The sequence below is a fragment of the Sphaerodactylus townsendi genome, linkage group LG17 (genome assembly GCF_021028975.2).
Source record: "Sphaerodactylus townsendi isolate TG3544 linkage group LG17, MPM_Stown_v2.3, whole genome shotgun sequence".
NCBI classification, from domain to species: Eukaryota; Metazoa; Chordata; class Lepidosauria; order Squamata; family Sphaerodactylidae; genus Sphaerodactylus; species Sphaerodactylus townsendi.
Window position 1 is genome coordinate 18416534 of NC_059441.1, and position 24772 is coordinate 18441305.

Here is a 24772-nt window from a genome sequence, read left to right on the forward strand (position 1 = left end):
GAGGATAAAATAGAGGAGATGAGAATAATGTAAGTCGCTTTGGGTCTCCGCTGGCGAGAAAGGTGCTGTATAATTGAATTAAATAAAATACATAAGCAAAATTTGGGTGCTGTGTGGTTTCCGGGCTGTATGGCCGTGTTCTAGCAGCATTCTCTCCTGACGTTTCGCCTGCATCTGTGGCTGGCATCTTCAGAGGATCCTCTGAAGATGCCAGCCACAGATGCAGGCGAAACGTCAGGTGAGAATGCTGCTAGAACACGAAACCACACAGCACCCAAGTGATTCCGGCCGTGAAAGCCTTCGACAATACATAAGCAAAATTGCTCTGTAAAATTTAGCATAACAATGGAACAAAGCCACCGCTTAGGTTTTCAGATGCTTGCTTTAATTTTTTTAACAAACTGTATTTCTAACATGTTTTTAAAACATCCCATGGCTTTCCCAATCTAGCAGGTTACTTTTTTGCTCTGCTTTCAGCTGCTTTAAGACAGAGGGAAACCTGGGCCCCTTCCACACATGCAGAGTGATGCACTTTCAATCCACTTTCACAATTGTTGGCAAGTGGATGTTGCTATTCTGCACAGCTGCAAAGTGCATTGAAAGTGGATTGAAAGTGCATTATTCTGCATGTGCGGAAGGGGCCCAGGACTCTAACCAACAGCAAATGTGTTATGCCCTGAGCTTTTCCAGACTGCATCCTATTTTAAGGTGCCCCAGCCCCCCTTGATGCCTTCCCTTGCTGCAGCATATAAACTTTGCTAAATGCTTCCTGGAACTTCACTAAATGCCATCAAAAGGGAACAGAAATGTGAACAATGTCTGCTTGGCAGCCCAAACATCAGCTGTAGCACCACTGCCGGCTCACTTGCGTCACTCCGCTAAAGTAGCGTTCTCAGCAATGTTGGCTCCTCTCCTTCACATGCCTTTCCAGTTTCGCCAGCACAACCTCGTGGCAACACCCTAAAGAGAAGGCTGCTCTGCCTGGCTTTTGGATTTGGGCGTGGAAAGGCTTAGAAGAGGCTCTCCCTTCTTGAAAGGAGCTTTCTCTTCTTTGAGTCATCTTTACTTTGCATAAAGGGTGGAAGTGGATGTTCAATGACAGATCAGAGGCACATGCACAATAATCCACTTTCAATCCACTTTCAGTGCACTTTGCAGCTTTGTAGCTGGCCCCTTCCGCACATGCACAATAATCCACTTTCAATCCACTTTCAGTGCACTTTGCAGCTGGATTTTACTGTGCGGAACAGGAAAATCCACTTGCAAACAATTGTGAAAGGGTATTGAAAATGTGTTATTTTGCATGTGCAGAAGGGGCCAGAGTTTGGATATCTGGAACTCTGCTGACTATGTGCAGAACAACAGACAGAGGAACATGGCAGGAGTAAAGTATAATTTCAGGGGATCTCCAGGTCCCACCTGGAGGCTGGCATCCCTGGCACCCACCCAGTCTTTAACTGTGTGCAAGAGAAATAGAATATGGTTGAAGAATATAAATGGGGACAGTTGAAGCTTCTGTGGATTTTTTTGATGTGGGGGGGGGGGCAAATTTGTGGAGTCATAGAAAATAAAAGCGACCTGCAATTCTCAAATAATTCAGGCTGGGCTGAATTGGGAACTGGGCCCCGGGCGTGCTGAGACTAGCTAGAAACCTATTCTCAATGTAATAAGTCAAGGCCATTTAATTCATGGCATTTCTCCCATCTGGGTGTAGGAAAGACCGTACAATCTGCGTATGTGAAAATCATGCAATATTTATCTTGCCGTGGCTACAAGTCGACTTCTCCAATGTTGATAATTGCTCCCAGCACATTCAACAGGGCCGAGCATCTGAATCAGCCATGTGAACGGGCTCTTGCAAAAACGGCACACAAAAACACGAGTAACTCCTCTTCCCTTTGAATCGACATTAGCTTTTGCTATCATGCTGACAATCTGGAACAAACACACACAAACACGCTCCTTTCTAGTTAACACGAGTTAACCAGCTTGGTCAACCTCCCACGCTACAGGTGGCTAAACTACCCTCCCTCCAAGGAGCCCAGAACTACCTGCGTGTCCCAATCACAACAATGTCAGAAGCTCAATATAAAAGGTAGTGAGTGGCTCCTAATCAAATCGTGAGTTTTATGGCACAATGCCCAGAGCCCTTCAGGGACGGGGCGGGATATAAATCCAACAAACAAATAAATAAACAAATCCACCAAACAAATGCAAATTTGAATCCAAGATCCCCTGGACCTAATCAGACACTGCAAATAGAATGCCAGACTGGCTGTGAATGATTAATAGTTCCCATAAAACAGAAGCTCTTCCAACAGTGAAAATGATCAAACACAAATAGAACTTAAAGGGTCAGATACAGTATACTACATTCCTACATCTAGGCAATATCTTCTACACAGGCACAATATGAATATTTCAGGCTGACTACTTCATTTAGGGACAGTTCAGTCACGACGACCATTTATCTGTTTAGATAAAAACTTCTTTGATATCCCCACTGGACCATCTTTGACCAAAAATTAGGTTTCTTGTCCAGGGACAAATGTTGCAGCGACTGAAATGCATCTGATGGGGTTTGTGGTTGGAAACAAACCAACACACATATGAACATATGATGATACTTTATGCTACCTTGTCCTGTACTGTCTGAAGGACAGCTGCTCCAGGGTACCTGAGATTGCTTACCTGGAACCTGCAGCATGTAAGACAGAGACTCTACTGCTGTCCAAAGTTACTGCAATTTAAAAATGAAGCTGTGCTTCAGAAGCTACAAATTTTTGCACAGTTTTATTGCCTGCAACCTACTTCACTGTGACTTCATTGTGACTTACTACAATTCCTACCACTGTGGTTTTCTCACTTACCTTCTGACCATATTACCATTTTCATTAGAAAGCAAGGGTGGGGTAGTGGTTAGAATGGGTAGACCCAAGTTCAAATGTCCACCCACCATGACACCTGGGCCAAACATTCTCTCAGTCTGATCTACCTGCCAGGGATATTATGAAAGTAAGACCGAGAAAGAGGACGGACCCGTATATACCATCCAGAGTTCCTTGGAAGTAGAACAGGATGCATGAGTAGCAAATAATACACATAAGTGATCTATAATTTGCCAGTGAATCAAACAAGCGAAATGACTCTCCTTATCTTCACCACTGGTGACTGTTGCCAACATTTCACAGCCTTCTATTTATATCTGGAGTGTTCAAGCATCTCTACCCCTTGATTATCAAAGCACGCGTCCCACAAAGAATGACAGACATGAAACCTGGGATCACCAATTATTTGAAGCCCTGGCAGTCTTGTTAGTTAGTTTGTTTAATTTTCAACAGAAATATTATACAAGGAGGAGGAGGAGGAAGAAGAAGAAGAATTGGATTTATATCCCCCCTTTCTCTCCTGTAAGGAGACTCAAAGGGGCTGACATTCTCCTTTCCCTTCCCTCCCCCGAACAAACACCCTGTGAGGTAGGTGGGGCTGAGAGAGCTCTGAAGAACTGTGAGTAGCCCAAGGTCACCCAGCTGGCATGTGTTGGAGTGCACAGGCTAATCTGAATTCCCCAGAGAAGCCTGCACAGCTCAAGCAGCAATCAAGCCTGGTTCCTCCAGAAAAGAGTACACCTGCTCTTAACCACCTGCTCTTAACCACTACGTCACTCCATTCCTCACGGCAAAATTTAGATTGCACTTTGAATCACAACATCCAACATATCTGAATGGGATCTTGAACCAGTATCTCTTCAGTCCTACTCTAATCACTTTAGTGCTCCAGTTCTCCTCCATCTCAGAACTCTACCAATGGAGAGCCAGGGTTGGATTTCCCAGGAGCAGAATGAAACTTGCCTGCCTCTCCTTGTCCATTGATGCTGTTCAGGGGGGACGGTGTATCCTAGGGAATTACATCAGGCAGGTTTGCAGTGAGAAGAGGGAATCAGTGAAAACTGCCAATTTGTCCTGGATCCAATCCTGACTCCAGATCTCTCACGACCACCTTTTGGTAGAATGGTTAAGCAAAACAGGACCGGGAGAACTCTTGATAGAGGGGTCCCATCTGGTCTTCTGGGGGTTATTTTGATTTGCTGCAGGTGCTACATTGTGAGAAGTCGCAATTAAAGCTGTTCAGCCTCTTTGTCGTCAGCGAACTGAAGCCATTTCACCTTTCTTCACCAAGCAGGTTCCCTACCACAAAACTGGTGCATGCCCGACATGCATCCATACGCAGATAAGAGAACTGGTCACACTGCCATGGCAAACTGAGGCCCCTTCTGCACGGGCCAATAATCATGAGTGTAGGACGCTAAAAATACCCTTTTTGGGGGGAGGACTTTGCATAGATCCCATGTGATTCCCTATGTGATTCCCCCCAACCTGGTTTTTTTGAAGATCACTAACCAAGCAAGTCTTTTCAAAAATCCTGGGCTGCGACCGCTCACGAGTGAATGGCCAGTTAGGAAGGTGCTTTATTTGCTTCCTTTTTCCTTAAAAAAATGTTTTTACAGCTTGCATCTGTGTAGCTATGCAGGTGCAGATGGTCGTACCGTGGGACATCGGCATGGCTGTGGGGCTTCATCTGTCCATGCTTGTGTAGCTACACACGGGTGGGAAGTAATTGAAAAAATAGACGTGAAGGTGAGACAGCAACCTGGATTGTTTCTGTGGGCTCCAATCGCAGCCTGCACGGATGCATGTGAACATGAAAACAGGAAAACGGGTTCCTTTATCCTGACTGCAACTGGTTATACATTTGCTGTGCGGAAGGAGCCTGAGACTTCCTAGTGAATTTCCAGAGCTCTCTCACCCACACCCTGTTGAAGTAGAACTGAGCATGGCTTGTCAGCTCTGGGCTGGGAAATCCCTAGAGATTTGGAGGAGAGATTGGGGTTGCCAGGGCAAGTATAATTCTAGGAAGTCCACCCTCCAAAGCTCCACAGAAACTAAACTGGAGATCAGTTGTGATTCTGAGAATTCTCCAGGCCTACCCAATGGGAAGGGTGGCTTTCCTCCTTCAAGCCTGTTTCTTGGTGCCCACTCCGTTGAGCAGGGCAGGTTTCCAAACGTCTTTTTTTGCTTGACTCTGGAAAGTTCTGAGCTTTGCTCTACAAGGGCACAAAGCCCCAACCGACTGCCTGCAACAGGGACCACAACGAAGCAGGTAATGACTGACGCTCTCTTCAATTTACATTCTTTTAGGTCACCGTCGTTTCTGAAGGCATAAATAATATAGGTCACTTTTAATGAGCTGTCTGGTATGCAGTTTTCCCCATCCACTCTGCAGTAATTTTCATGAGCTTGTGTTTTTCCTTAATACATTCTCCTTGTTAACTCCCTCTTTCACACCCTCAATAAGTAACTTCAGTTCTTTGGCAAAGTAGACTTCTATCAGGATGAAGACCTCTAAAAGGTTTTGAGAGTGCTCACCACAGATTCTTCACCTGCTGTGCAAGCCAGGCACTGCAGCTCACATTATAAATGTATATTTCAGCAAAATTCAGTGCTGGATCAGCAGATAGCCCTGAACTTCCTTGTATACACCAGGGAATCTATTTGCCCTAATTTTTAAAAAAATGTTAATGCATAAATCCTTCAGCATGCCAAACAAAAAGCCAACGCACAAACCTATTACAAATGTTTTTTTCAAAACAATGGTATTACCACTCTGAAAATGGCAGTTAGTGACTTCACAAGAACTAGCCAATAGGTCTCTTGGTATAGCTGACTTTTGCTTAGGTCAAACATACCGTAACGCAAGCTTGCATTGTGTTTGTTCCTGAATTTTTTATTTTGATTGTTTTTATGGTGAATGCAGAGGAGTCAGGCAGGTAAACACTCTTTAGTATGGCCCACAGGCCATTCAGAAACAGTAAAAACCCTAATATAAAATTATTTCATAGAATATCACAATACATCATTTATCCTGATACGTGTATATGGTAAAGGTGCTTTTAAATCAGGCTCAATTTGTCTTTTTGTTTCTTTTTAATTTTTTTATTTTTCACAAAGAGTTACAAAAACATAAAAAAGATTTAGCAGAAAAAGAACAGATACCATGTTCCCCCAAAAATAAGACAGGGTCTTATATTAATTTTTGCTGCAAAAGAGGCGTTGGGGCTGATTTTCAGGGAATGTCTTATTTTTTTCCATGATTTTGTAGCCCCCATGTGACCAGATCAGCTGCGCTGGGGAATCTGTAACTAGGGGTTATATTTAAAGCATCCCGAAAAATCATGATAGCACTTATTTTCGGGGTAGGTTTTATTTTCAGCGGAACAGGGTAGATACAAACGGTAATGATGATATTACATGGATCTGCAATAGTAATTATTTGAATTAATTGTTTTAATTAGTGACTATACTGAAGAAAAGATTTCAGTCTTGGTTAAAGGTCTTGGTTTTTCCTCAAAATGCCCCTTTCAGTAATGTGCGGCAGGGAGCTCTAGAGAGCTCAAACCAGCCGAAGATTCATCTTGCCTGATTTCGTTTGCAATCAAGTTACAGTTGACTTATGGCCACCCTGGGGAGTTTTCAAGGCCTCTGCACCATGACCATGGGCTTCGGTGGTCTCCCGTCCAAATACTAACCTGGGCCAATCAGGTTTGACAGTGGAATTCATTACCTCGGTATGTGGTGGAGTCTCCTTCTGTGGAGGTTTTTAAAGAGAGGCTCGATGGCCAACTGTCAGGAGTGCTTTGATTGTGTGTTCCTGCATTGCAGGGGGTTGAACTTGATGGCCCTTCGGTTCTCTTCCAACTCTATGGCTTTTGGATTTGGGCGTGGAAAGGCTTAGAAGAGGCTCTCCCTTCTTGAAAGGAGCTTTCTCTTCTTTGAGTCATCTTTACTTTGTAAAGTTGCATAAAGGGTGGAGGTGGATGTTCAATGACAGATCAGAGGCCCCTTCCGCACATGCAGAATAATCCACTTTCAATCTGCTTTCAGTGCACTTGGTAGCTGTGCGGAATAGCAAAATCCACTTGCAAACAATTGTGAAAGCAGACTGAAAGTGCATTATTCTGCATGTGCGGAAGGGGCCTATGATTCTATGATAAGTTAACTTCCAAGATTTGACGAGATTACGCTATCATGGGCACTTGTCTGTACAGAAATGTCAAAACTGTTACATCTATGGCAAGAACATATCGATCCCCTTGATTATTATTCTTTTGGCAAACAATGAAAGTTTTGAGAAACACAGAATTATGTGCAGGGGTATTTTGTCAACACAAATAAAATTTCTTCAAGAAACTCACAGTGCAATCCTAAGGAGAGTTACCCCCACCTAAGTCCATTCATTTCAATTAGCGTAGACTGCAGTAACTCTGCATAGGATTGCGCAGTAAGAAAACGTACAATTCTTAACTTGTCAGCATATATACTTAGGGCTTCCAGCTGCAGGTTGGGACATTCCTGGAGATTTGTGGGAGAAGTTTGCAGAGGGCTTAGGTCAGGGCTGGGTGAGAGTTAGCCACTTTCTCTGGGAGAACTCATCTCTGTTGTCTGGAGATCAGTTACAATTCCAGAGATCTCCAGCCCCCACCTGTAAGGGTCTGTTACTCCAGTCAATCGTTGAGACTCAGGAAAGGTTCAAGAGCTTTACTGAACTGTGTCAGGACCTTAGCTGCAGAAAGCCGCAGCTGGGGCTCAGGCTTTTGCAGCTGGCATATATCTCCAAACTTTTACCGCTTCTTGGTCTCCCCCCTCCCACCGGTTCCCATAATAGACAGCATAAGAAAAGGACGGTGGTTCAACATGTGTTCCAAACTCAAGGACAGCGATAGAGCTCATTCCGGGCCTCAGGGAGGGGGAGGAATGCGGGAGGCATACTTCACTAGTCATGAGCACAGCAACTGAAACAGAATGGGACACTAACATACAGATAATAGCAAGTGCAGGTGTGACCTTGGCACTGGCCCTGTGTTGCCAGGCCAGGTCGGAGGCCAAAAACCTAAGATTTAGCCCGAAACTTCAGATTTAGTCTTTGGGATGTCATTAAAAACAGTTTAAGAAGCACAGGGAGGTTACAGCATCATCACCTGGATTTACAATTAGGCAGGAAGGAGCTCTGTTCTCGGCTCAAGATGGGGGGGAGCGCTCCAAAGGCACTGAATCCTCTAGACGCACAGGTGTCAAACTCGCAGCCCTCCAGATGTTATGGGCTACAGTTCCCATCACCCCCTACCAGCATCATGCAGCAGGGGATGATGGGAACTGTAGTCCATAACATCTGGAGGGCCGTGAGTTTGACACCTAGAGGTTTTCTATTTTGCGTGGCAAGCCCGTGCTTGTGCATTCCATGTGGGACTGGCACAGAAGACACGACAATGAACACTAATCTATCTTTGTCGAACATCGCGTGAACTACAATATCAACCCTCATTACGCAAGGGTATTCTGTTTCTCCATCCGAGAAGCTCTGCTTCTGTCAAGATCGTAGCAACAAAGTACTCTTGGTGGAACAAAGAAAGACAGAATAACAGCCAGGTGTACTTTTCAGAACCAGACATGGCACTGAACAATTTGTAAGGTCAAAACACTTCAGGCTGTTCTGCATAAGCCAATAAACAAAACTGCTTCCCAGAAATTCACTGCATTCCTCAGGGGCTCTTCTATACATTGCTCTCAGCAGCCATGGTCAAAGACAGGAGCAACTCATGGTTAAAAGCCAGTCTGGAAATCCCAGTTTAAACTCTTACTGCATGTAGAATTTGAATGAGGATCTTGTAGGCTTCAATTTCCTCCCCTTGGAAATATATTCTGAAGCCAATGAACGACGCAGTTTTCTCTCACGCTATGCCTTTGCAACTGACCAAACAACTGTAACCAGTCCATACCAAGATTATAACTGATCTTCAAACAGCATTTTTTTAAATGACAAAAAACTTTCTCCCATAACCCAAGCCATTTTGTTTCTTCTAGAACAAAAAGGGGTGAATGTCCTGTGGCAACTCAACCCTGCCCTTCCCCCATTCCCTGTATGGGTGTTTCATGTGAGGATTTAACAAAAAGGGCGTTGAGCTAAAATGACACAGAAGTCTTTTTTTAAAAAAAATAAAGTCTTATTCCCTCATTACCTCAGGAAATATTCTGACAGTTACAGAAAGTGCTAGCTTGTAATCATAAAATTAAACAAAGGTCTTCACATTTTAACAATCTGCTGCCAGTCTGACAACTTAGTCTGAAAACAGCTCAAAATGATTTTCTATTTAACAACTATATCTTACTACAGGCCTTGAAAACCAAACAATGAAACCGTTTGCTTAAATCACCATAGCCCGAAACCTAAGATTTAGTCTTTAGGATGTCGTCAAACACAGTTCAAGAAGCACAGGGAGGTTATAGCATCATCACCGCGATTTATGATGTCATAACTTTCAATGGTTACACTCAGATGGAGGGCGTAGGACGCTTGGGAAACCAACTGAGAAACAGCCAGCGTAGCCCAGGTCCTCTGTTCTTCCAAGATAAAGGTCTGCCTCCTCAACTCTGTGTGTGTGTGTGCACGCGCTGTCAAGTCACAGCTTATTTATGGTGAAGTCATAGTGAAAGCAGGTGGCCTGAGAGAACTGTGACTAACCTGTCACCCAGCAGGTTTTATGTGGAGAAGTAGGGAGTCGAACCAGTTCTCCAGATTAGACTCTGCCATTCTCAACCACTACCCCACACTGGATTTCCTCCACCAACTAGGGATATTAATACAGCAAAAGAGAGTATATTACACACCCAGTGAAGTCAACAGAGAAACAAAAAGGACTAACCAGCCTCTCTCTCTTCCTGGTATACCCCTGCAGCTCTGAACGGAGGCAGGGTTCGAAAAAGGTCTCCAGGCACACTTCTTCATAAGGCAGTGGAGCAAAATCACTGCGACAGAGCAGGAGGGAACACACCATTCCACTTTGCCCTGGACGAAGGAGAAGCTGTTTTCGCTTGAAAGACCAGCCAATCTGAAGCCACGGCTGCACGGACAAGCTGCTTCCCACTTACTTCAGAAAGCTACAGCATTTGATATGCAAATCAAAGCACTATGACGTCCGGCAAGGCTGCAAGTTTCCACCCTATGATTGGGTGGAGATATGGAATGGCTTGGATGATGTCAGGACATTCTGACTTTTGCCATCTGCTGACCTTCCGCTAGCCCAGTTTCATCAGATCTTGGAAGCTAAGTAGGGTGCGCCCTGGTTACTATTTGGATGGGAGATCGGGTAGCCATTCAGAGGCAAGCAACGGCAAACCACCTCTGTTCTTCTTTTTGCCTTGGATTTCCAATGGGGTTGCCGTGAGTCTGATGTGACTTGATGACACTTTGCACACATGTGCAACTTCCATAAATGGGTGCTACGGAGGAATAGCTGAGAATGACATCATGACTGATGGTCAGCGTTGCCTAAGGTGGACGTAGCCTCTGTTGCTGCTAATTATTCTCTGTCTGCTGCTACTACATGGTGTGTGAATGTGTAAAGTGCCACAAAGATGCAGCAAACTTATGGCAACTCAGCAGGGTTTTCATGGCAAGAAACTAACGGAGATGGTTTGCCATTGCCTTCCTCTGCATAACGGCCCTAGCATTCCTTGGTGGCCTCCCATCCAAATACTAACCAGGGTTGGGCCTGCTTAGCTTTCTGAGATTTAACAAGACCAGGCTAGCCTGGGGCAATCAGGTCAGGACCTGCTACTACAGTGATGCTCTTTCAGTTGTGATGATGGGAAAGCACAGGATGCAGGATCATTACTCTTAAGATGGGCCACAGGAGTGTCCAGTATTATTATTATTACTAGAAGAAGAAGAAGAAGAAGAAGAAGAAGAAGAAGAAGAAGAAGAAGAAGAAGAAGAAGAAGAAGAAGAAGAAGAAGAAGAAGAAGAAGAAGAAGAAGAAAGGAGGAGGAGGAGGAGGAGGAGATGATGTTTGGATTTATATCCCCCCTTTCTCTCCTGTAAGGAGACTCAAAGGGGCTTACAAACTCCTTTCCCCACCCCCCACAACAAAAACCCCCATGAGGTGGGTGGGGCTGAGAGAGCTCCAAAGAACTGTGACTAGCCCAAGGTCACCCAGCTGGCGTGTGTTGGAGTGCACAAGCTAATCTGGTTCACCAGATAAGCCTCCATAGCTCAAGTGGCAGAATGGGGAATCAACCCCGTTCTCCAGACTAGAGTGCACCTGCTCTTAGCCACTACACCACGCTGGCTCACCATGCCTACATTGTGTCTCCCATTCAGATACCTGTCAGATTTGTAACTCCTTAAGTTTTTCCATTGCCACAAGGTTAGGTATTGCCAAATCATTCACCAAGCTACCTCTTGCTCAACCCACGTATCTATGTTCAGATGGCTACCGTTCTTTGCCAACGCACATATGCTTTTGTGATCAAGAGGATACCCAGACTTCCCTGTAACCACCAGCTCATGGAGCACAGACAAATCTAGTGATGACTCAGCGACATATGCGTTTATACCATTTCCCCTCCCCATTCATGACTACGAGCAGCCACGCAAGACGCATTGGTGCCAACCTCCTACCTTGGCTCCATCCACACTGATTATCCGATAGCTGTTTCTCGTGCTGTCATAGAAGTAGGAAACAGTTACGGCCTGCTTGCTGGCAGGAACCCAATTCTTCTTGGTGGTGGGGTCAATTTGGAAGACATGCGCTCGGGTGGTGAAGATGGGCTGCTCTCTAGAATAGGGAGGGACAGGAGAAATGGAATGCATCATGAGTTTGTGAAAGATGAAATGTTGCGCAATTCTGCCCTTGAGCGAGCAGCATGGATCGAGCTTGGCCCGATGTTAAAAGTCCACAACGAGATAAACTCTGGAATTCTGAATGAGAGAGCAAAGAAGTGAAGTCACCAATCCAAGCGGCTCTGAGCCACATCTGACATTTCAGTTCCTTGGAGCCAAAGTCTTTACAAAAAACTGCTCCTAAAGTAATTTGTTTCTGTTAAGTTTCCTGTAATCATACAAATGGCCAGACACTGCTGCTTAAACAAATCAGCTCTTTGTGCTACATGGATGGTTCCCGTTAGTAAATCCGCAAGTTTTATAATGCACCTCTTCTTTCTAGCTAAGCAATACCCTAATTTTCAAACTCTCAGTCTTCAGGGTACTCTTTGCTTATCCAGTCACTTGCCAAGGTATACCCCTGAATGTCTGTCACAAAACTCTATGCTTTGCAGAAGGTTATTGAGTCTTTTAGGGTTCTCACCCAGTTCCCTTTGAATACATCTAGATTACCCGGCCTCATTTTGGACCCCCACATGAACTAAAACCACATCCCACACCACACCTTACCCTCCTTGGACTGAATGTTAGGAAGATTCTCATGGAAGTGCCCGAACAGACAACTTAGGAAGGCAGTTTGAAAGTCCAAGGCCCCTTCCGCACACACAAAATAATGCTTTTTCAAACCACAATAACAACTGTTTGCAAGTGGATTTTGCTATTCCGCACAGCTTCAAAGAGCACTGAAAGCAGTTTGAAAGTGCATTACTCTGCATGTGTGGAATGAGCCCAAGAGACCAAATCACACAGGAATAGCTCCCATTTCCCCAAAGCAATGCTTTTCACTAAATTTTATAAAACAGTTGGGGAAAGGAAAGAGATTCAGTAAACCTGAGAAAAACCGTTAGTCTACCATTCTATTTCTCCCCATTATGATTTCCTATTTAGTTATTTCACTTCAAGTAGTGTATTTGCACCCTGTGAATTGGGAGGAGGAAAGTCACACAGCACGCACAACAGCTTTATTGTAGGATAAGGAGATTAACGCTCCCATGAAGAGATAGTGAACAGAAAGAAATTAGAAGTTGTAGTTTGCTCTCCTCTGTGCTCTCTGCCCATCCAAATTCAAAACTTAAGACTATGAGCCTTTGGGGACAGAGATAAATGTTGACAAAATTGCTGAAAGCCATTGTGAGCCCATGGGACCTAATGGTGATATAAATAAATAGATTAAAATTAATTACAACTTTAAGCCCAACAACTTCAGGATGGAGCCATTTTTTAAATGATTTAATAAAAGGCTTACAGGAGCAGTGAAAACATGCAATGGCCGAGTGGTGATTTTAAATGATAAAATGTACAGTAGATAGCTAACTGCAGACTTAATCTCCTGCGCATGGTATGTCTCTGAGGGACTTATCAAATCTTACATATTCAGATTCCAGTAGAGAAAAAAGAACACTGCTTTCAGATACCACACAGGTTGCCAAATGGGTGGCAAATGGGATAACACCAGAAGATGATTGATGTATTCAGATATAACTGCCAGCCACACGCCTCTCCCCATTCTCAAGAGCAACCTCCAATGCCAGAGCACACATCTAAGGTCAAGTGATGAAAAAAGCATTTCCCTTTGCAATAAGCAATGCATTTCAGCTCCAAAATGGCTTCCCGATGCAAAGAAATTTCCTATGTTAGAACAGCAACAGCATTCCACGTATTACCCTGGTTATACATGCCCAGAATACAGTCTGTATGAAAAGCAATCTTCCAGCCATTCTTGCCATTTTCCTTTTAGAAGAAGAGTCTGAATTTATACCCCACATTTCTCTCCTGTAAGGAGACTCAAGGTGGCTTACAAGCTCCTTTCCCTTCCTCTCCCTACAACAGACACCTGGTGAGGCAGGTGGGGCTGAGAGAGCTCCGAAGAACTGTGACTTGCCCAAGATCACCCAGCAGGAATGTAGGAGTGCGGAAACACATCTGGCTCACCAGATAAACCTTTGCCACTCAGGTGGAGGAGTGGGGAATCCAACCCGGTTCTCCAGATTAGAATCCATCTGCTCTTAACCACTACACACTGGCTCTCACCTGGCTCTCTTTTACTTCAGCTATGCATAATTAAAGACACCAACCTGGATTTATACTGCTGATACTGCGCCATTAGCGTAGGGTTGCCAACTTCCAAGTGGGACCTTGAAATCTCCTAGGCTTATCTAGAAATCTCTGATCTCTAGAATAGAGAGATCAGTTCCCCCGGAGAAAATGGCCTGCTTTGGAGCGTGGCCTCTCTGGCATTACACCACATAGAGGTTCAACCCTACTGAGCCCAGGCGCCACCCAAAAAACCTCCATGTATTTCTCAACCAGGAGTTAGGACCCATTAGCAGCCTGTGATGCACATATTGCTTCCTACTTCACCATGTACTAGGAAGCTGTAAGGCTGCTGTACTTGGCTCTTCAAAGGTGAGTGAATACTGAAACCAGTAGGCAAGTAAGTATCTGTTTGCAAATAAACAACTTTAGCTCAGGAGAGCAAACAACCACACAGAAAGAAAGTGCTAGGCGACAATCGTTTCCCCCAATCACAAGGCCCCCACAAAGACACCTTATAAACCCACAGTCTTTTTTTAAAAAATCATTTTTAAATTTATTCACATTTAGATGTGTATCCCCCTCCCACTACAGCAAGGTTTGGGGCAGCTAAGAAGTCAAACATACATTTTAAATCAGGAACGTTGTTAAAAGATTAAAAACACATTAAATAATAATAAAAAGAAACAAGTTTAACTTTGTAAAATGACTCTTCTCTTCGCGCTAACCACTTCTGTGCCATTTCTGAAACGAACAGGTTCTCCTGCCCCTGGAATTTGGCACCACTCCGCCTTTTTTAAAATGGTTACTTCCAAGCAAACACATCAACTGTACTTTTGATTAAAAGTTCATTGAGGTTAACAAGAGGGAGAAACTACATCCTAGTGCCGTGGTGGCGAACCTTTGGCACTCCAGATGTCATGGACTACAATTCCCATCAGACCCTGCCAGCATGGCCAATTGGCCAATTGGCCATGCTGGCAGGGTCTGATGGGAATTGTAGTCCATAACATCTGGAGTGCCAAAGGTTCGCCACCACTGTCCTAGTGTGTCCTTTGGCCATGGTCGAGAATAACAAAACATTGGAAATGAATTACACACACACACACTCAAAGACACTTTCATTAATAAGCCTTGTTTCACACATTGACATTCATTCTACACTTTTATCCACACAACACTGCACAAGTGCAGATCTTAAATTTCCAAGGCAACTGCTGATGTAGGCAGTTCAGACGATCAAAGATGCCAAAGACATCACCAGTCTCCTATGACTCACCCTGGATGCAATATCTTAAGATTTAAACAAATATAGGAGTCTGGTACTCCGAGGAACACAAAGGTTATCGTGACTAATCATTAAAAAAAAAATTAAGCTTATCACAGTGGCCACTGCTCTCGAGCACAAACAGTTATCAGCTCGTATCTTTTCCAAACCAGCCCTTGCTAATTAATTCTCTACAGTCGTCTTCTCCGAGCAACCTACGCTTCCTGATGCCAGGACAAGAAAGAGAGTTTAAAAACTGCAAACCCCAATTAAGAAAAAAACAGTGGGCGGAACACATGGCAATTCAACCTAGGAGCTTCAGTTTCCAAAATGATGCACTCCTTCACCATTTTTATATTCAACATCTGACGGAGTCAGCTTTAAAGACTGTACATTCAAGGCCTACCCCCATACCTGATGGAGATTTTTTAATAAGGTCCTACACAAGACAGTTCTGCAAAGGGGAGGAGCAATATAGAAATTTAATAAAATAAAAAATAATGTTGACTTTTCAAAGTATTTAGAAGTTTTGCCAGATTTCACATGGCATGGCAGCAGGAGTGTATCACCCAGGGGTGACATATGGGGTCAAATGTCCCCAGGTTGCAGCTATTTAGTCACATGTGGGGGTGAGGCGGTAGAAAATCGCCCACCACACCCCTCCTCCTCCTTTCCCCCACTGTTTGGCATGGACCATTGCTGTGTTCAGATTTGTGAGTTGGGGCATGTTCTATAATGTGATGGTGACTTTGAAATGACCTGGTGCAAAAAAACATTGTTTGGTTGTGATGGGGGAGGGCGGCTGCCCATACGGCAGGGAGGGGGGGTAGAAAACTCAGATTTTGCACCAGGCTATATTTTCCCTAGCTACGTCTCTGTATGGCAGTCAAAATGTTCAGTTTGGTTCTATGAAGGCAGTGTCTAATCTTAACCCTAACCACCCTGGCATAGTTGATACAGTCTACGCATAATCCTCAAAGCTGAGGCCCAAATCAGAAATCCAGAAGCTGATAATGGTACCTTGGCTCCCAAACCCAATGAAAAGGACTGCCTTGATCCCAAGGTACATAGTGGAGTCGGGAAAAACAGAGCGCGCTGCCATCCCTTTTTCCTGAAGCTTTGAGACACAGCATTTCTTCCAGCTGGCCTTGCAAAACCAACAGACAACAGGCAGGAGTCTGTAAATGCAAATATGTATTAAGCGTTATGGCCACAATCTTTAACAACATAATGCAAAACCAAATCCATAAAAGAAAAGAAAAGAAAAATACACAATAAGGTAATCCTGCATGTGAGCTCCCAAAGGCACCTGGTGGGCCACTGCAAGTAGCAGAGTGCTGGACTCAGAGGTGGGATCCAGCAGGTTCTCACCAGTTCCCGAGAGTGGGTTACTAATTATTTGTGTGTGCCGAGAGGGGGTTACTAATTGGGTCTGCTTTTCTGTTAGAAATTCCATTAGGTCCAAAAATCATAAAGTCCTGTTGTTTCCTATGTGGCTGGTTAGCAAAGGTAGAAAACGGGATAATTCTCCCAGTTGGGCTGTTTTAAAAACATGTTTTAGAAATATGGTAAAGTTCCTTGTTTAAGGAAAGTATCCTTCTTTTGATTTCTAGAAACAAAATTAAGTATTTGAAAGTATTAAGTATTTGACAGGCAGTCAATTGGAGGAGAAGTAGTTGTTTCTGTTGGCAGTAGACGATAGGACTTGCTATAATGAGTTTAAATTATGGACAGAAAGATACCAGCTGGAAATTAGGAACTTTTTTTTACAGTAAGAGTTTTTTACCGTAACAGAGAAATTATTAATGCCCCGCCCCCGGAATGCCCGGCCATGCCGCTTGTCAAGTGCCCTCACTTCCAGCCCCTATTCTGCTTATGCCACTGTTTGAATCCCACCACCATGGGAGCCTGTTACTAAAATTTTTGGATTCCACCACCAGCTGGACTGGATGGACTCTGATCCAGCTGGCTTGTTCTTATGTTCTTAATAAGCAGTTCCATAGACAAAAACAGGACTCACAGATCTATTGAGCTCCCCCAAACCCCAATAAAACAAGCTACCAAATTAACACAATACAACAAATGCAGCAAATGCAGCAATAGAAATACAAACTTTTTTTAAAGCCAATCTTAAAATCAGATGCTTCTAAAAAGCCCAGGGAAACAAGAAAGACTTCAGGTGCCTTCAAAATAATGCAGCCACCAGGATGAATTGGACCGTGGAGTGACTTCCACAACTGGGGAGCCAACATTGAAAAGACCATGTGCTCCAAGGATGAAAGCACCAAAGGAAGATCTCCAGTACAGATCTCAACAGATCAAAAGGTTCACATCAATCTGATGCAACAGAGATACAAAATATGTTTAATAATAACCCATTTTAATTGCCGTAAAAGCAGGTGTCATATGAAATACAATGTAGTCTGGGGGCATTCAATCACTCATGCAATGATATATCCACGGACCATTGACAAGAGTTCCCTTTAGGCTCATTTCCCATATGTATGTTTGAGGTGCAGATTAAGTTCACAGCTTCCCCAAAAAAATTATGCTTCCTTTTGATCTGCTGCCTCAAGGCCCAAATGAAGATGTTCTTTAATTACAGTTTCCAGATGCATGCAAATCTTGTGTTTTTAAGCCCTCGAATGAGCAGAATTGATCACACAGGCAGGATGTTTAGGAGAAAATGTGTAGCTTCTAAATTGCTGTATGTTATTTGTATACAAGCAAACCTTAGGTTTGCACAGAGATTTGAAGGACAAGCAATCCAAGCAATCTCCCTTCACTCCTATGCTGTTCACACTTAAATACGGTTTTGCTCCAAAAGGGCACTAAATACTATTATTTCCAGGTGAGTCCAAAGGTAATGGAGTGGGGAGCGATGATTCGTCAGCAATAATGACAGACCTGTTCTTGGCGAAGTTATACTGGGGAGAGATTAATGAATACCATAGCCTAAGATCCTAAATATTGCCTGTTACACTGTCCGGAGTAGAGGACTTCTTAGGTCCCAGGGTGGTGTAGCGGTTAAGAGCTGGTGGATTCTAATATGGAGAACCGGGTTCGATTCCCCACTCCTCCACCTGAGTGGCAGAGGCTTATCTGGTGAACCAGATGTGTTTCCGCACGCCTACATTCCTGCTGGGTGACCCAGGGCTAGTCACAGTTCTCTCAGAACTCTCTCAGCCCCACCTACCTCACGAGGTGTCTGTGTGGGGAGAGGAAAGGAAAGGAGCTTGTAGGCCACCTTGAGGTGATATGAAAATCCAAACTCTTCCTCTTCTTCTCTAGGCTTCTTTTAATACCATAGAGTCCACCCTCCAGAACAGCCGTTTTCTCCAAGGGGACTGATCTCAATCATCTGGATTTCAGTTGCAAATGTAATTCTGTGAGATCTTCAGGCTCCCCAAGAGGCTTACATGCACAAAACCCACTTTGCACCAGTCAACCATCAGCACTCAGGACCAGAAAGAGCTTGAAAGTGTCTGAATATATTTGAGATGCTACCTGGGTACATCTTCATTCTGTATTAGAGCAGTCATATTGTTTTACATATATTATTGTAGAATCCACGGGGCTATGAAGATAATGAGATCTGGTCAGAAACTGGGGACAGTCTGCTAGATTGTTTAGCTTGGTATCACTTGGAGATAAGAGTTTCTATGAGATTGCTGAAATGGGAGTTGCATCTAAGTTTAATTAGATTGTTAAGATGTGAGAATCATCTAAGCGTTGTGTGCTTCGTAATTGTTATGCACATGATGGTTATGAAGAGTATATTATGTTTATGAGGAGTAACTGAGAGTTTGGTAGCACCTTGTGTGTCAAGTAAAGTTTCTTTTGAGTCATTCAGTACTGAGTCCTGACAGACAACTGGAGCATGGTGGTTTATATGTGTGTCTTCTGCTGCACCTCCCTTTTGTTTGGATATGGTGGATCCACAAGGGGTTGACAGTTCTAGTCCAGCAGAAGAGACATTTCTTAATCTCATGCCAAAAAAAAAAAAGACAGGAGATCCACTACATATTATGCAGGAGATCAAAAATCAGGATTGTCTGCAATTTTTTTTAAAAAGCTTGCAACACTTGTGTGGGGAGGGAGGTTGAAATAAAAATCTGGGGCTGCAGCAGGGGAGGAGGTAACCTCCCATCAGCCCCCCATTGCAGCCATCAAGCAATCACACAATTCTTGGCATCACATGAAGAAGAAAGAAGAAGAAAGAAGGAGGAGAAGGAGTTGTGGTTTTGGATTTATACTCCACCTTTCTCTCCTGTAAGGAGACTCAAGGTGGCCGACAAGCTCCTTTCCCTTCCTCTCCCCACAACAGACACCTTGTGAGGAAGGTGGGGCTGAGAGAGTTCCGAAGAACTGTGACTATCCCAAAATCACCCAGCAGGAATGTAGGAGTGTGGAAATACATCTGGTTCACCTGATAAGCCTCTGCCACTCAGGTGGAGGAGTGGGGAATCCTGCCCGGTTCTCCAGATTAGAATCCACCTGCTCTTAATCACTACACCACGCTACACCATGCAACTTGATTCTGAACTAGCAAAGAAGCTGCATGGATACTTAATTTCTTCATGTTGGTCACAGAATCCTATCTTTTAAAAGGTTCAGTTCTGATTTATTTCATTTGTTAATTTCTGCTTTCTGGTTGGTTGGTTTTTTTCATTTTCAAAGGATGAGATGATTTCAAGGAGGAATGTTTTATCAAGAGCTATTAGCCAAGATACCATATTCATAGGCAGTGTGTCTCTGCATGTTCGGCACTGAGGATAAAGATGGCTTTTTAAGTTTGTTTGCTTGAACCTAAAGACCACCTGCTGGTGGAAAAAGAATGCTGGGCTAGACAGACTTTATGTCGGATCTGGAAGGAAATTCTTACGGGGGAGAGGATGCCACAGAACACATGCACCTTAGTACCTTAAGCTAAGACAGGAGACAACAAGAGGGACATTTCTCCACCTGAGACCTTGGAAAACTATTGCTGGTCAGTGGACTAATGGCTGCACTCAGTATAAGTCAGGTTTGAATTTTCAGCTTGAATTCAGACCAGTTAATTTTGCCTTTGAAAACATTTTTCTTCAGCTCTATCTAATATAGAAAAAGAACCTCTGCAAATGTTCTGGTGGTTGTCAGTAAGAAGAAAGGTCGGTTTCCCTGTTTGAGAACATTTTTATGCCCTTTTCTCCCCTTTTGGGGGAACTTGAGTTCTCTTGCAATCAGCAAAAATGCATCACACATTAAAACTTAAAAAACAATAGCAGGGAAACATCATACAAAATACTGCATCATCCAAAAGTAGCACAAAAGCCCTATAAAACAGCAGGCACGATACAAAACAACCTTCCACTAGTTGCCCAATGAGTTCAGTTAAAACAATTTAGATCACTAAAACGCCCTCGACAGCCCTCCTGAAAAGTTCAGTTTCATGCAATTTTCTAAACACCAGGAGGACAGGGAAAAGTTTAATGCTGTTTGACAAACTGAAGCTGAAGAGGGTTTTTGTTTACCCCATGAAAAGAAAACTGGAGGTCTGTACTTGGGGACCCACACGCCAGTCACAAAAATGAAAAGAAGATGACAAAAAAGATACTTCATTTCAGACCCTCGTATGCCTGTAAGAAAACTTCCTCTTTTTAGGTCAGGACGAACAAACAAAAATTCCCCTTGTTCCATTGCATTTAAATATTGATCCTAGTAGGAACAGACAGGTAGGCCAATCAAGTTTGTCTGCTGCCAGCAACCAGCACTGTGCGAGATGTGAATAATGCCATTTATGGATTGACAAATGGAACAGATACACTAATTGTATTTTACCGTCTTTGGACAGCTTGTAAATCACACAACCATATGGCGATGATTTCTACTGTACTGAAAATATATTAACAACCTCTCAAAACCCATTTTTTTAAAAAATGCCAAGTCTCCTAGGATAAATGGAGCTTTGTCAGGCAATGATCAACAAAATCAGCACGATGCATTTCCCTCAGAATCGTAGCTCAGGATTAATCCTTGCGCCCGAGGGCAACACAGCTATCGATCCAGCTGGTTTATGGGATGGGTCACTCTGAAGGCGAACAACAACACAATCGGATTACGCAGTCTCACAGCAAGGCTGCGGAGCAGCTGCTTGCAAGTTTGATTTGGTGCCTTAGCCCCAATTAGAACTTTCAACAAGACCTACGACAAAGTCTGCAAACTGCCACTCAACAAACATCAGGAAGTGCAAGCATCAACACTAGATGCACAGTTGCCCACGGTCCACTGGGAAATTCCTCCACCAAACCAAGCTTGTACATGTAGGAGATGTCAAATGATTATCTTTTCCTGGATTCACGTTATGCCATGAGACAGAAATTGCATGTTTGAATGCTTCCTCACCATGCATGCAGAAAATGCGGGCAGGATGGAGAAGTCTCAACCAAGCCATTTCCTGGCATGGAGTTTTCTTCCTGAAGGGCAACGTTAAACACAGAATTCCTCGCCTGCAGCCGCAAGCGGTATAGCTGAGGAACATGTTTTTAGTACAGTCAGTTTTATTAACTTCTGGTTTATGGACTATATGTTGGTTATTTTATCTTTTTATTTGGTTACTGTTTCATTTTCAATGATGGGTTACTTGAAACAGTTTTCGTGTATTGCACTGTGGATTGTACATCGCCCCGAGCCAAAAAATGGGAGGGGCGATTAACAAATCATAAAAATCATAAATAAATAAATAAATAAATCTGTTTGGTTGCGTGTATAAAAGATGTGCTATTTACTTCAGGCTATTGACATAATCTAATTGGCTTGATAAAGAATATGAAATAAAACCATATCCAGAGGTTTTATAGCCTCTAAAGGCATCTATATAAGCCTCTTGTTACTTCACCTGTTGGATCTAAATATCCCTGGATTGATCATTAGAAGAAGTGAAGATTGGGACTCTCACAATTATAAATCAGTTGTCACAACTATAAATCATTTGTTTATGACTCAAGTACTGAGTTTTTGTACGCCAAGGTGTAATATCTGTTATAGTGTCTTTTATACACCTACCCTGTTAAAATGGTGGATTCGCAAGTAAGAACAAAGAAACAGCAGGTAGGGAAAGGGTGTAGCACACCTGTCTCCTCTGCTCCTAAGGAAACTCCTTTTCTTTCCTTTTCAAAGACAACAGTTTCCTTTGTCCTACCTGTCAAGATTTAAAGGGAAGGGGGGGGGGCATGTAAGCAGACAACTAAGGCCATTAAAAATAATCAATGGTACTTAAAAGTACTTCACTGTGGCTGGATCATACCCTTTATCAAATGCAACTTGTATTCAGTACCAGGATCATACCACCCTCACATTTTCTGTGCATAAGGGCCAAACGCTGAATAAAAGTTTGTAGAGTTGGATTGAAGACATGGAGGCATGCCAGTTTGTTGATGTGCTCATCTTGCGTTCCCATGACAACTTCCACACAAAGATCACGCAGAACTGGGAAGTTTTTAAAAATAAAATCAATGCTCTGTCCAAACCTACATTGTTTTAATTTTTTTAAAATGAAGAATTCCTACCTCTCCCATCAGCTTCCTCTATAATACGACAGCTGCCAGCAAACAATAAAGCAGGTCAAAGGTAGGGGGCGGGGGAGGGGTTGTTACTCAGCATTCACTTACTTCCAAATGTGCTCAAAACTACTCCCTTGTTTTGTGAAACCAAGACCTTGCCTCATTCTGACCACCATCCTGATTGTGCACAGGTAAATTGCATGTGTGTACAAAATCACAGCTGACTTAAAACAACTCAGTAGGATTTTCAAGGCAAGAGGTAGTTTGCCATTACCACCCTCTGCACAACAACTCTGGTTTCAGAGGCATGGCAAGGGGGGAAAGTGCCCGGTGCACTGGTTCGTCCTCCGTCCCTGTCCCACCCCGGAACACCCCTGTCCTGCCCCGGAACTCCCTTGTCACATCCCCAGAGGGGCACGTGCCCGGTGCATTGCGCAACTCCCCCACCCCCGCCCCTTGGAGCTACGCCTCTGTCTGGCTTTCTTTGGTGGTCTTCCATCCAATTACTAACCAGGATTGATCCCACTTAGCTTCTGAGATCTGACAAGATCAGGCTAACCTATCCACCCTGAAATCTATCTCTATATTAGCATCCTCCCCTTCCCCAAAGGAGCTCACAGAAAGCATATGTAGTCCTCTCTTCCTCTGCATTACCCCCATTTTATGAGGCAGGCTAAGAGATGGAGCAAATAGCCCAAGGTTGCTTTCACAGCTGAACAGGGTTTTGAGCCTGGGACCATCCTTCCTTGACATCCTTTGGGTGCCTCCCTCACCTTGCCCCAACATGCTCAACTTGAGTGATGCCTTAATTGCCACCACGCCTTAAGACAGGTGTTCATCCATCCCTTCTGCGCCAGCTGGAACAAACAGCAGGAAAAAACTGGAACACACAGGAGTCTTGTAAAAAAATTTTTAAACTGCTTTAACTATTTCAAACAGAAAGATGCACTCCACGGAAACTACAGATGCAGCCAGATGTACACAATGGTGGGATTCAAATAATTTAACAACTGGTTGTTTGCAAGCACCATTTTAACTAGTGGTTCTACTGAAGTGGTGTGAACCTGCTGAATCCCACCACTGGATGTACATTATTGGAGCAATGGAAGCCCCTCTCACTGGGTTTGGCTCAGATGTACTGCCTGTTCTGCAGGGCTACACTCTAGACAAAGCAGTTCTTGTTGTTCACAAATGGACAATGCTGACAAGCTGCCCAGCAGGGGCGTACCGCCCAGGGGGACATATGGGTCAAATGTCCCCGGGCCGCAGCCATTTAGTCACATGGGGCGGAACGTTGCCCCCACACACCCCTCCTCCTTCCCCCAAGGTCTATACACCGACTTCAAGACCTGGTGCAAAAAAAGTGGTTTGGTCGTGGTGAGGGAGGGCAGTCATCCATGCCAGGGGGCAGGGCCGGGGGGGCCGCCATACTCAGATTTTGCACCGGGCAACATTTTCCCTCAATATGTCTCTGCTCCCCAGCTTCATGGAATACAGCAAGGCCATTTCCCTTCCCCAATGGAATGCATTTTTCAACTTTAAAAAAGTATTTTTAATGAGGCTATGAATGAGCACTGGATTATGTAATGCATGTGTTGTTGTTGTTTTTTTTAAAAGACAGACAGACCACCTGAGGCACAGGACAGAAGACTCAGCACTCAATCAGCAGACTGGGAAGTTTCTCAGAGGCATTCTGAATGCAGGAGAAAGTTTGGTTCACCCTGTGGGAGAAATATCCCTGTATTTTGCCACACCTGGACAGATCTGAAAGGAAAGAGTAATGCTTTCAAGAACAAATTGACTAGAGTTGGTCAAGACTCAATAGAATGTGCAAGTTTTTTTTTAAAGAATCTGTTTGCTTCATTTTGGCCCCTTCCGCACATGCAAAATAATGTGTTTTCAAACCACTTTCACAACTGTTTGCAAGTGGATTTTGCTATTCTGCACAGCTTCAAAGAGCACTGAAAGCAGTTTGAAAGTGCATTATTCTGCATGTGCGGAATGAGCCTTTGTTATTTCAGTTTCTAGTTCTCATCAGTGCTGAAACAAGCCACCATGGGCTCCTGGCCAAAAATACCCCCATGACCCTGATCCAAAACAAATCACTTGCCTTTCTGATAATGTGCATTGTTAACTGGGAATAAGCTGATTGAAT

At 43.8% G+C, this 24772-nt stretch overlaps 1 protein-coding gene across 2 annotated transcripts in view; it reads right to left on the minus strand.

The window, feature by feature from the left end:
* Positions 1-24772, minus strand: part of HOMER2 (homer scaffold protein 2) — a 74330-nt gene that overhangs the window by 27533 nt on the left and 22025 nt on the right. For both annotated transcript variants that reach the window (XM_048519619.1, XM_048519618.1), the window contains exon 2: positions 11515-11671. In XM_048519619.1, coding sequence (XP_048375576.1) covers positions 11515-11671 — 157 coding nt within the window. The remainder of the gene's footprint in view (positions 1-11514; positions 11672-24772) is intronic.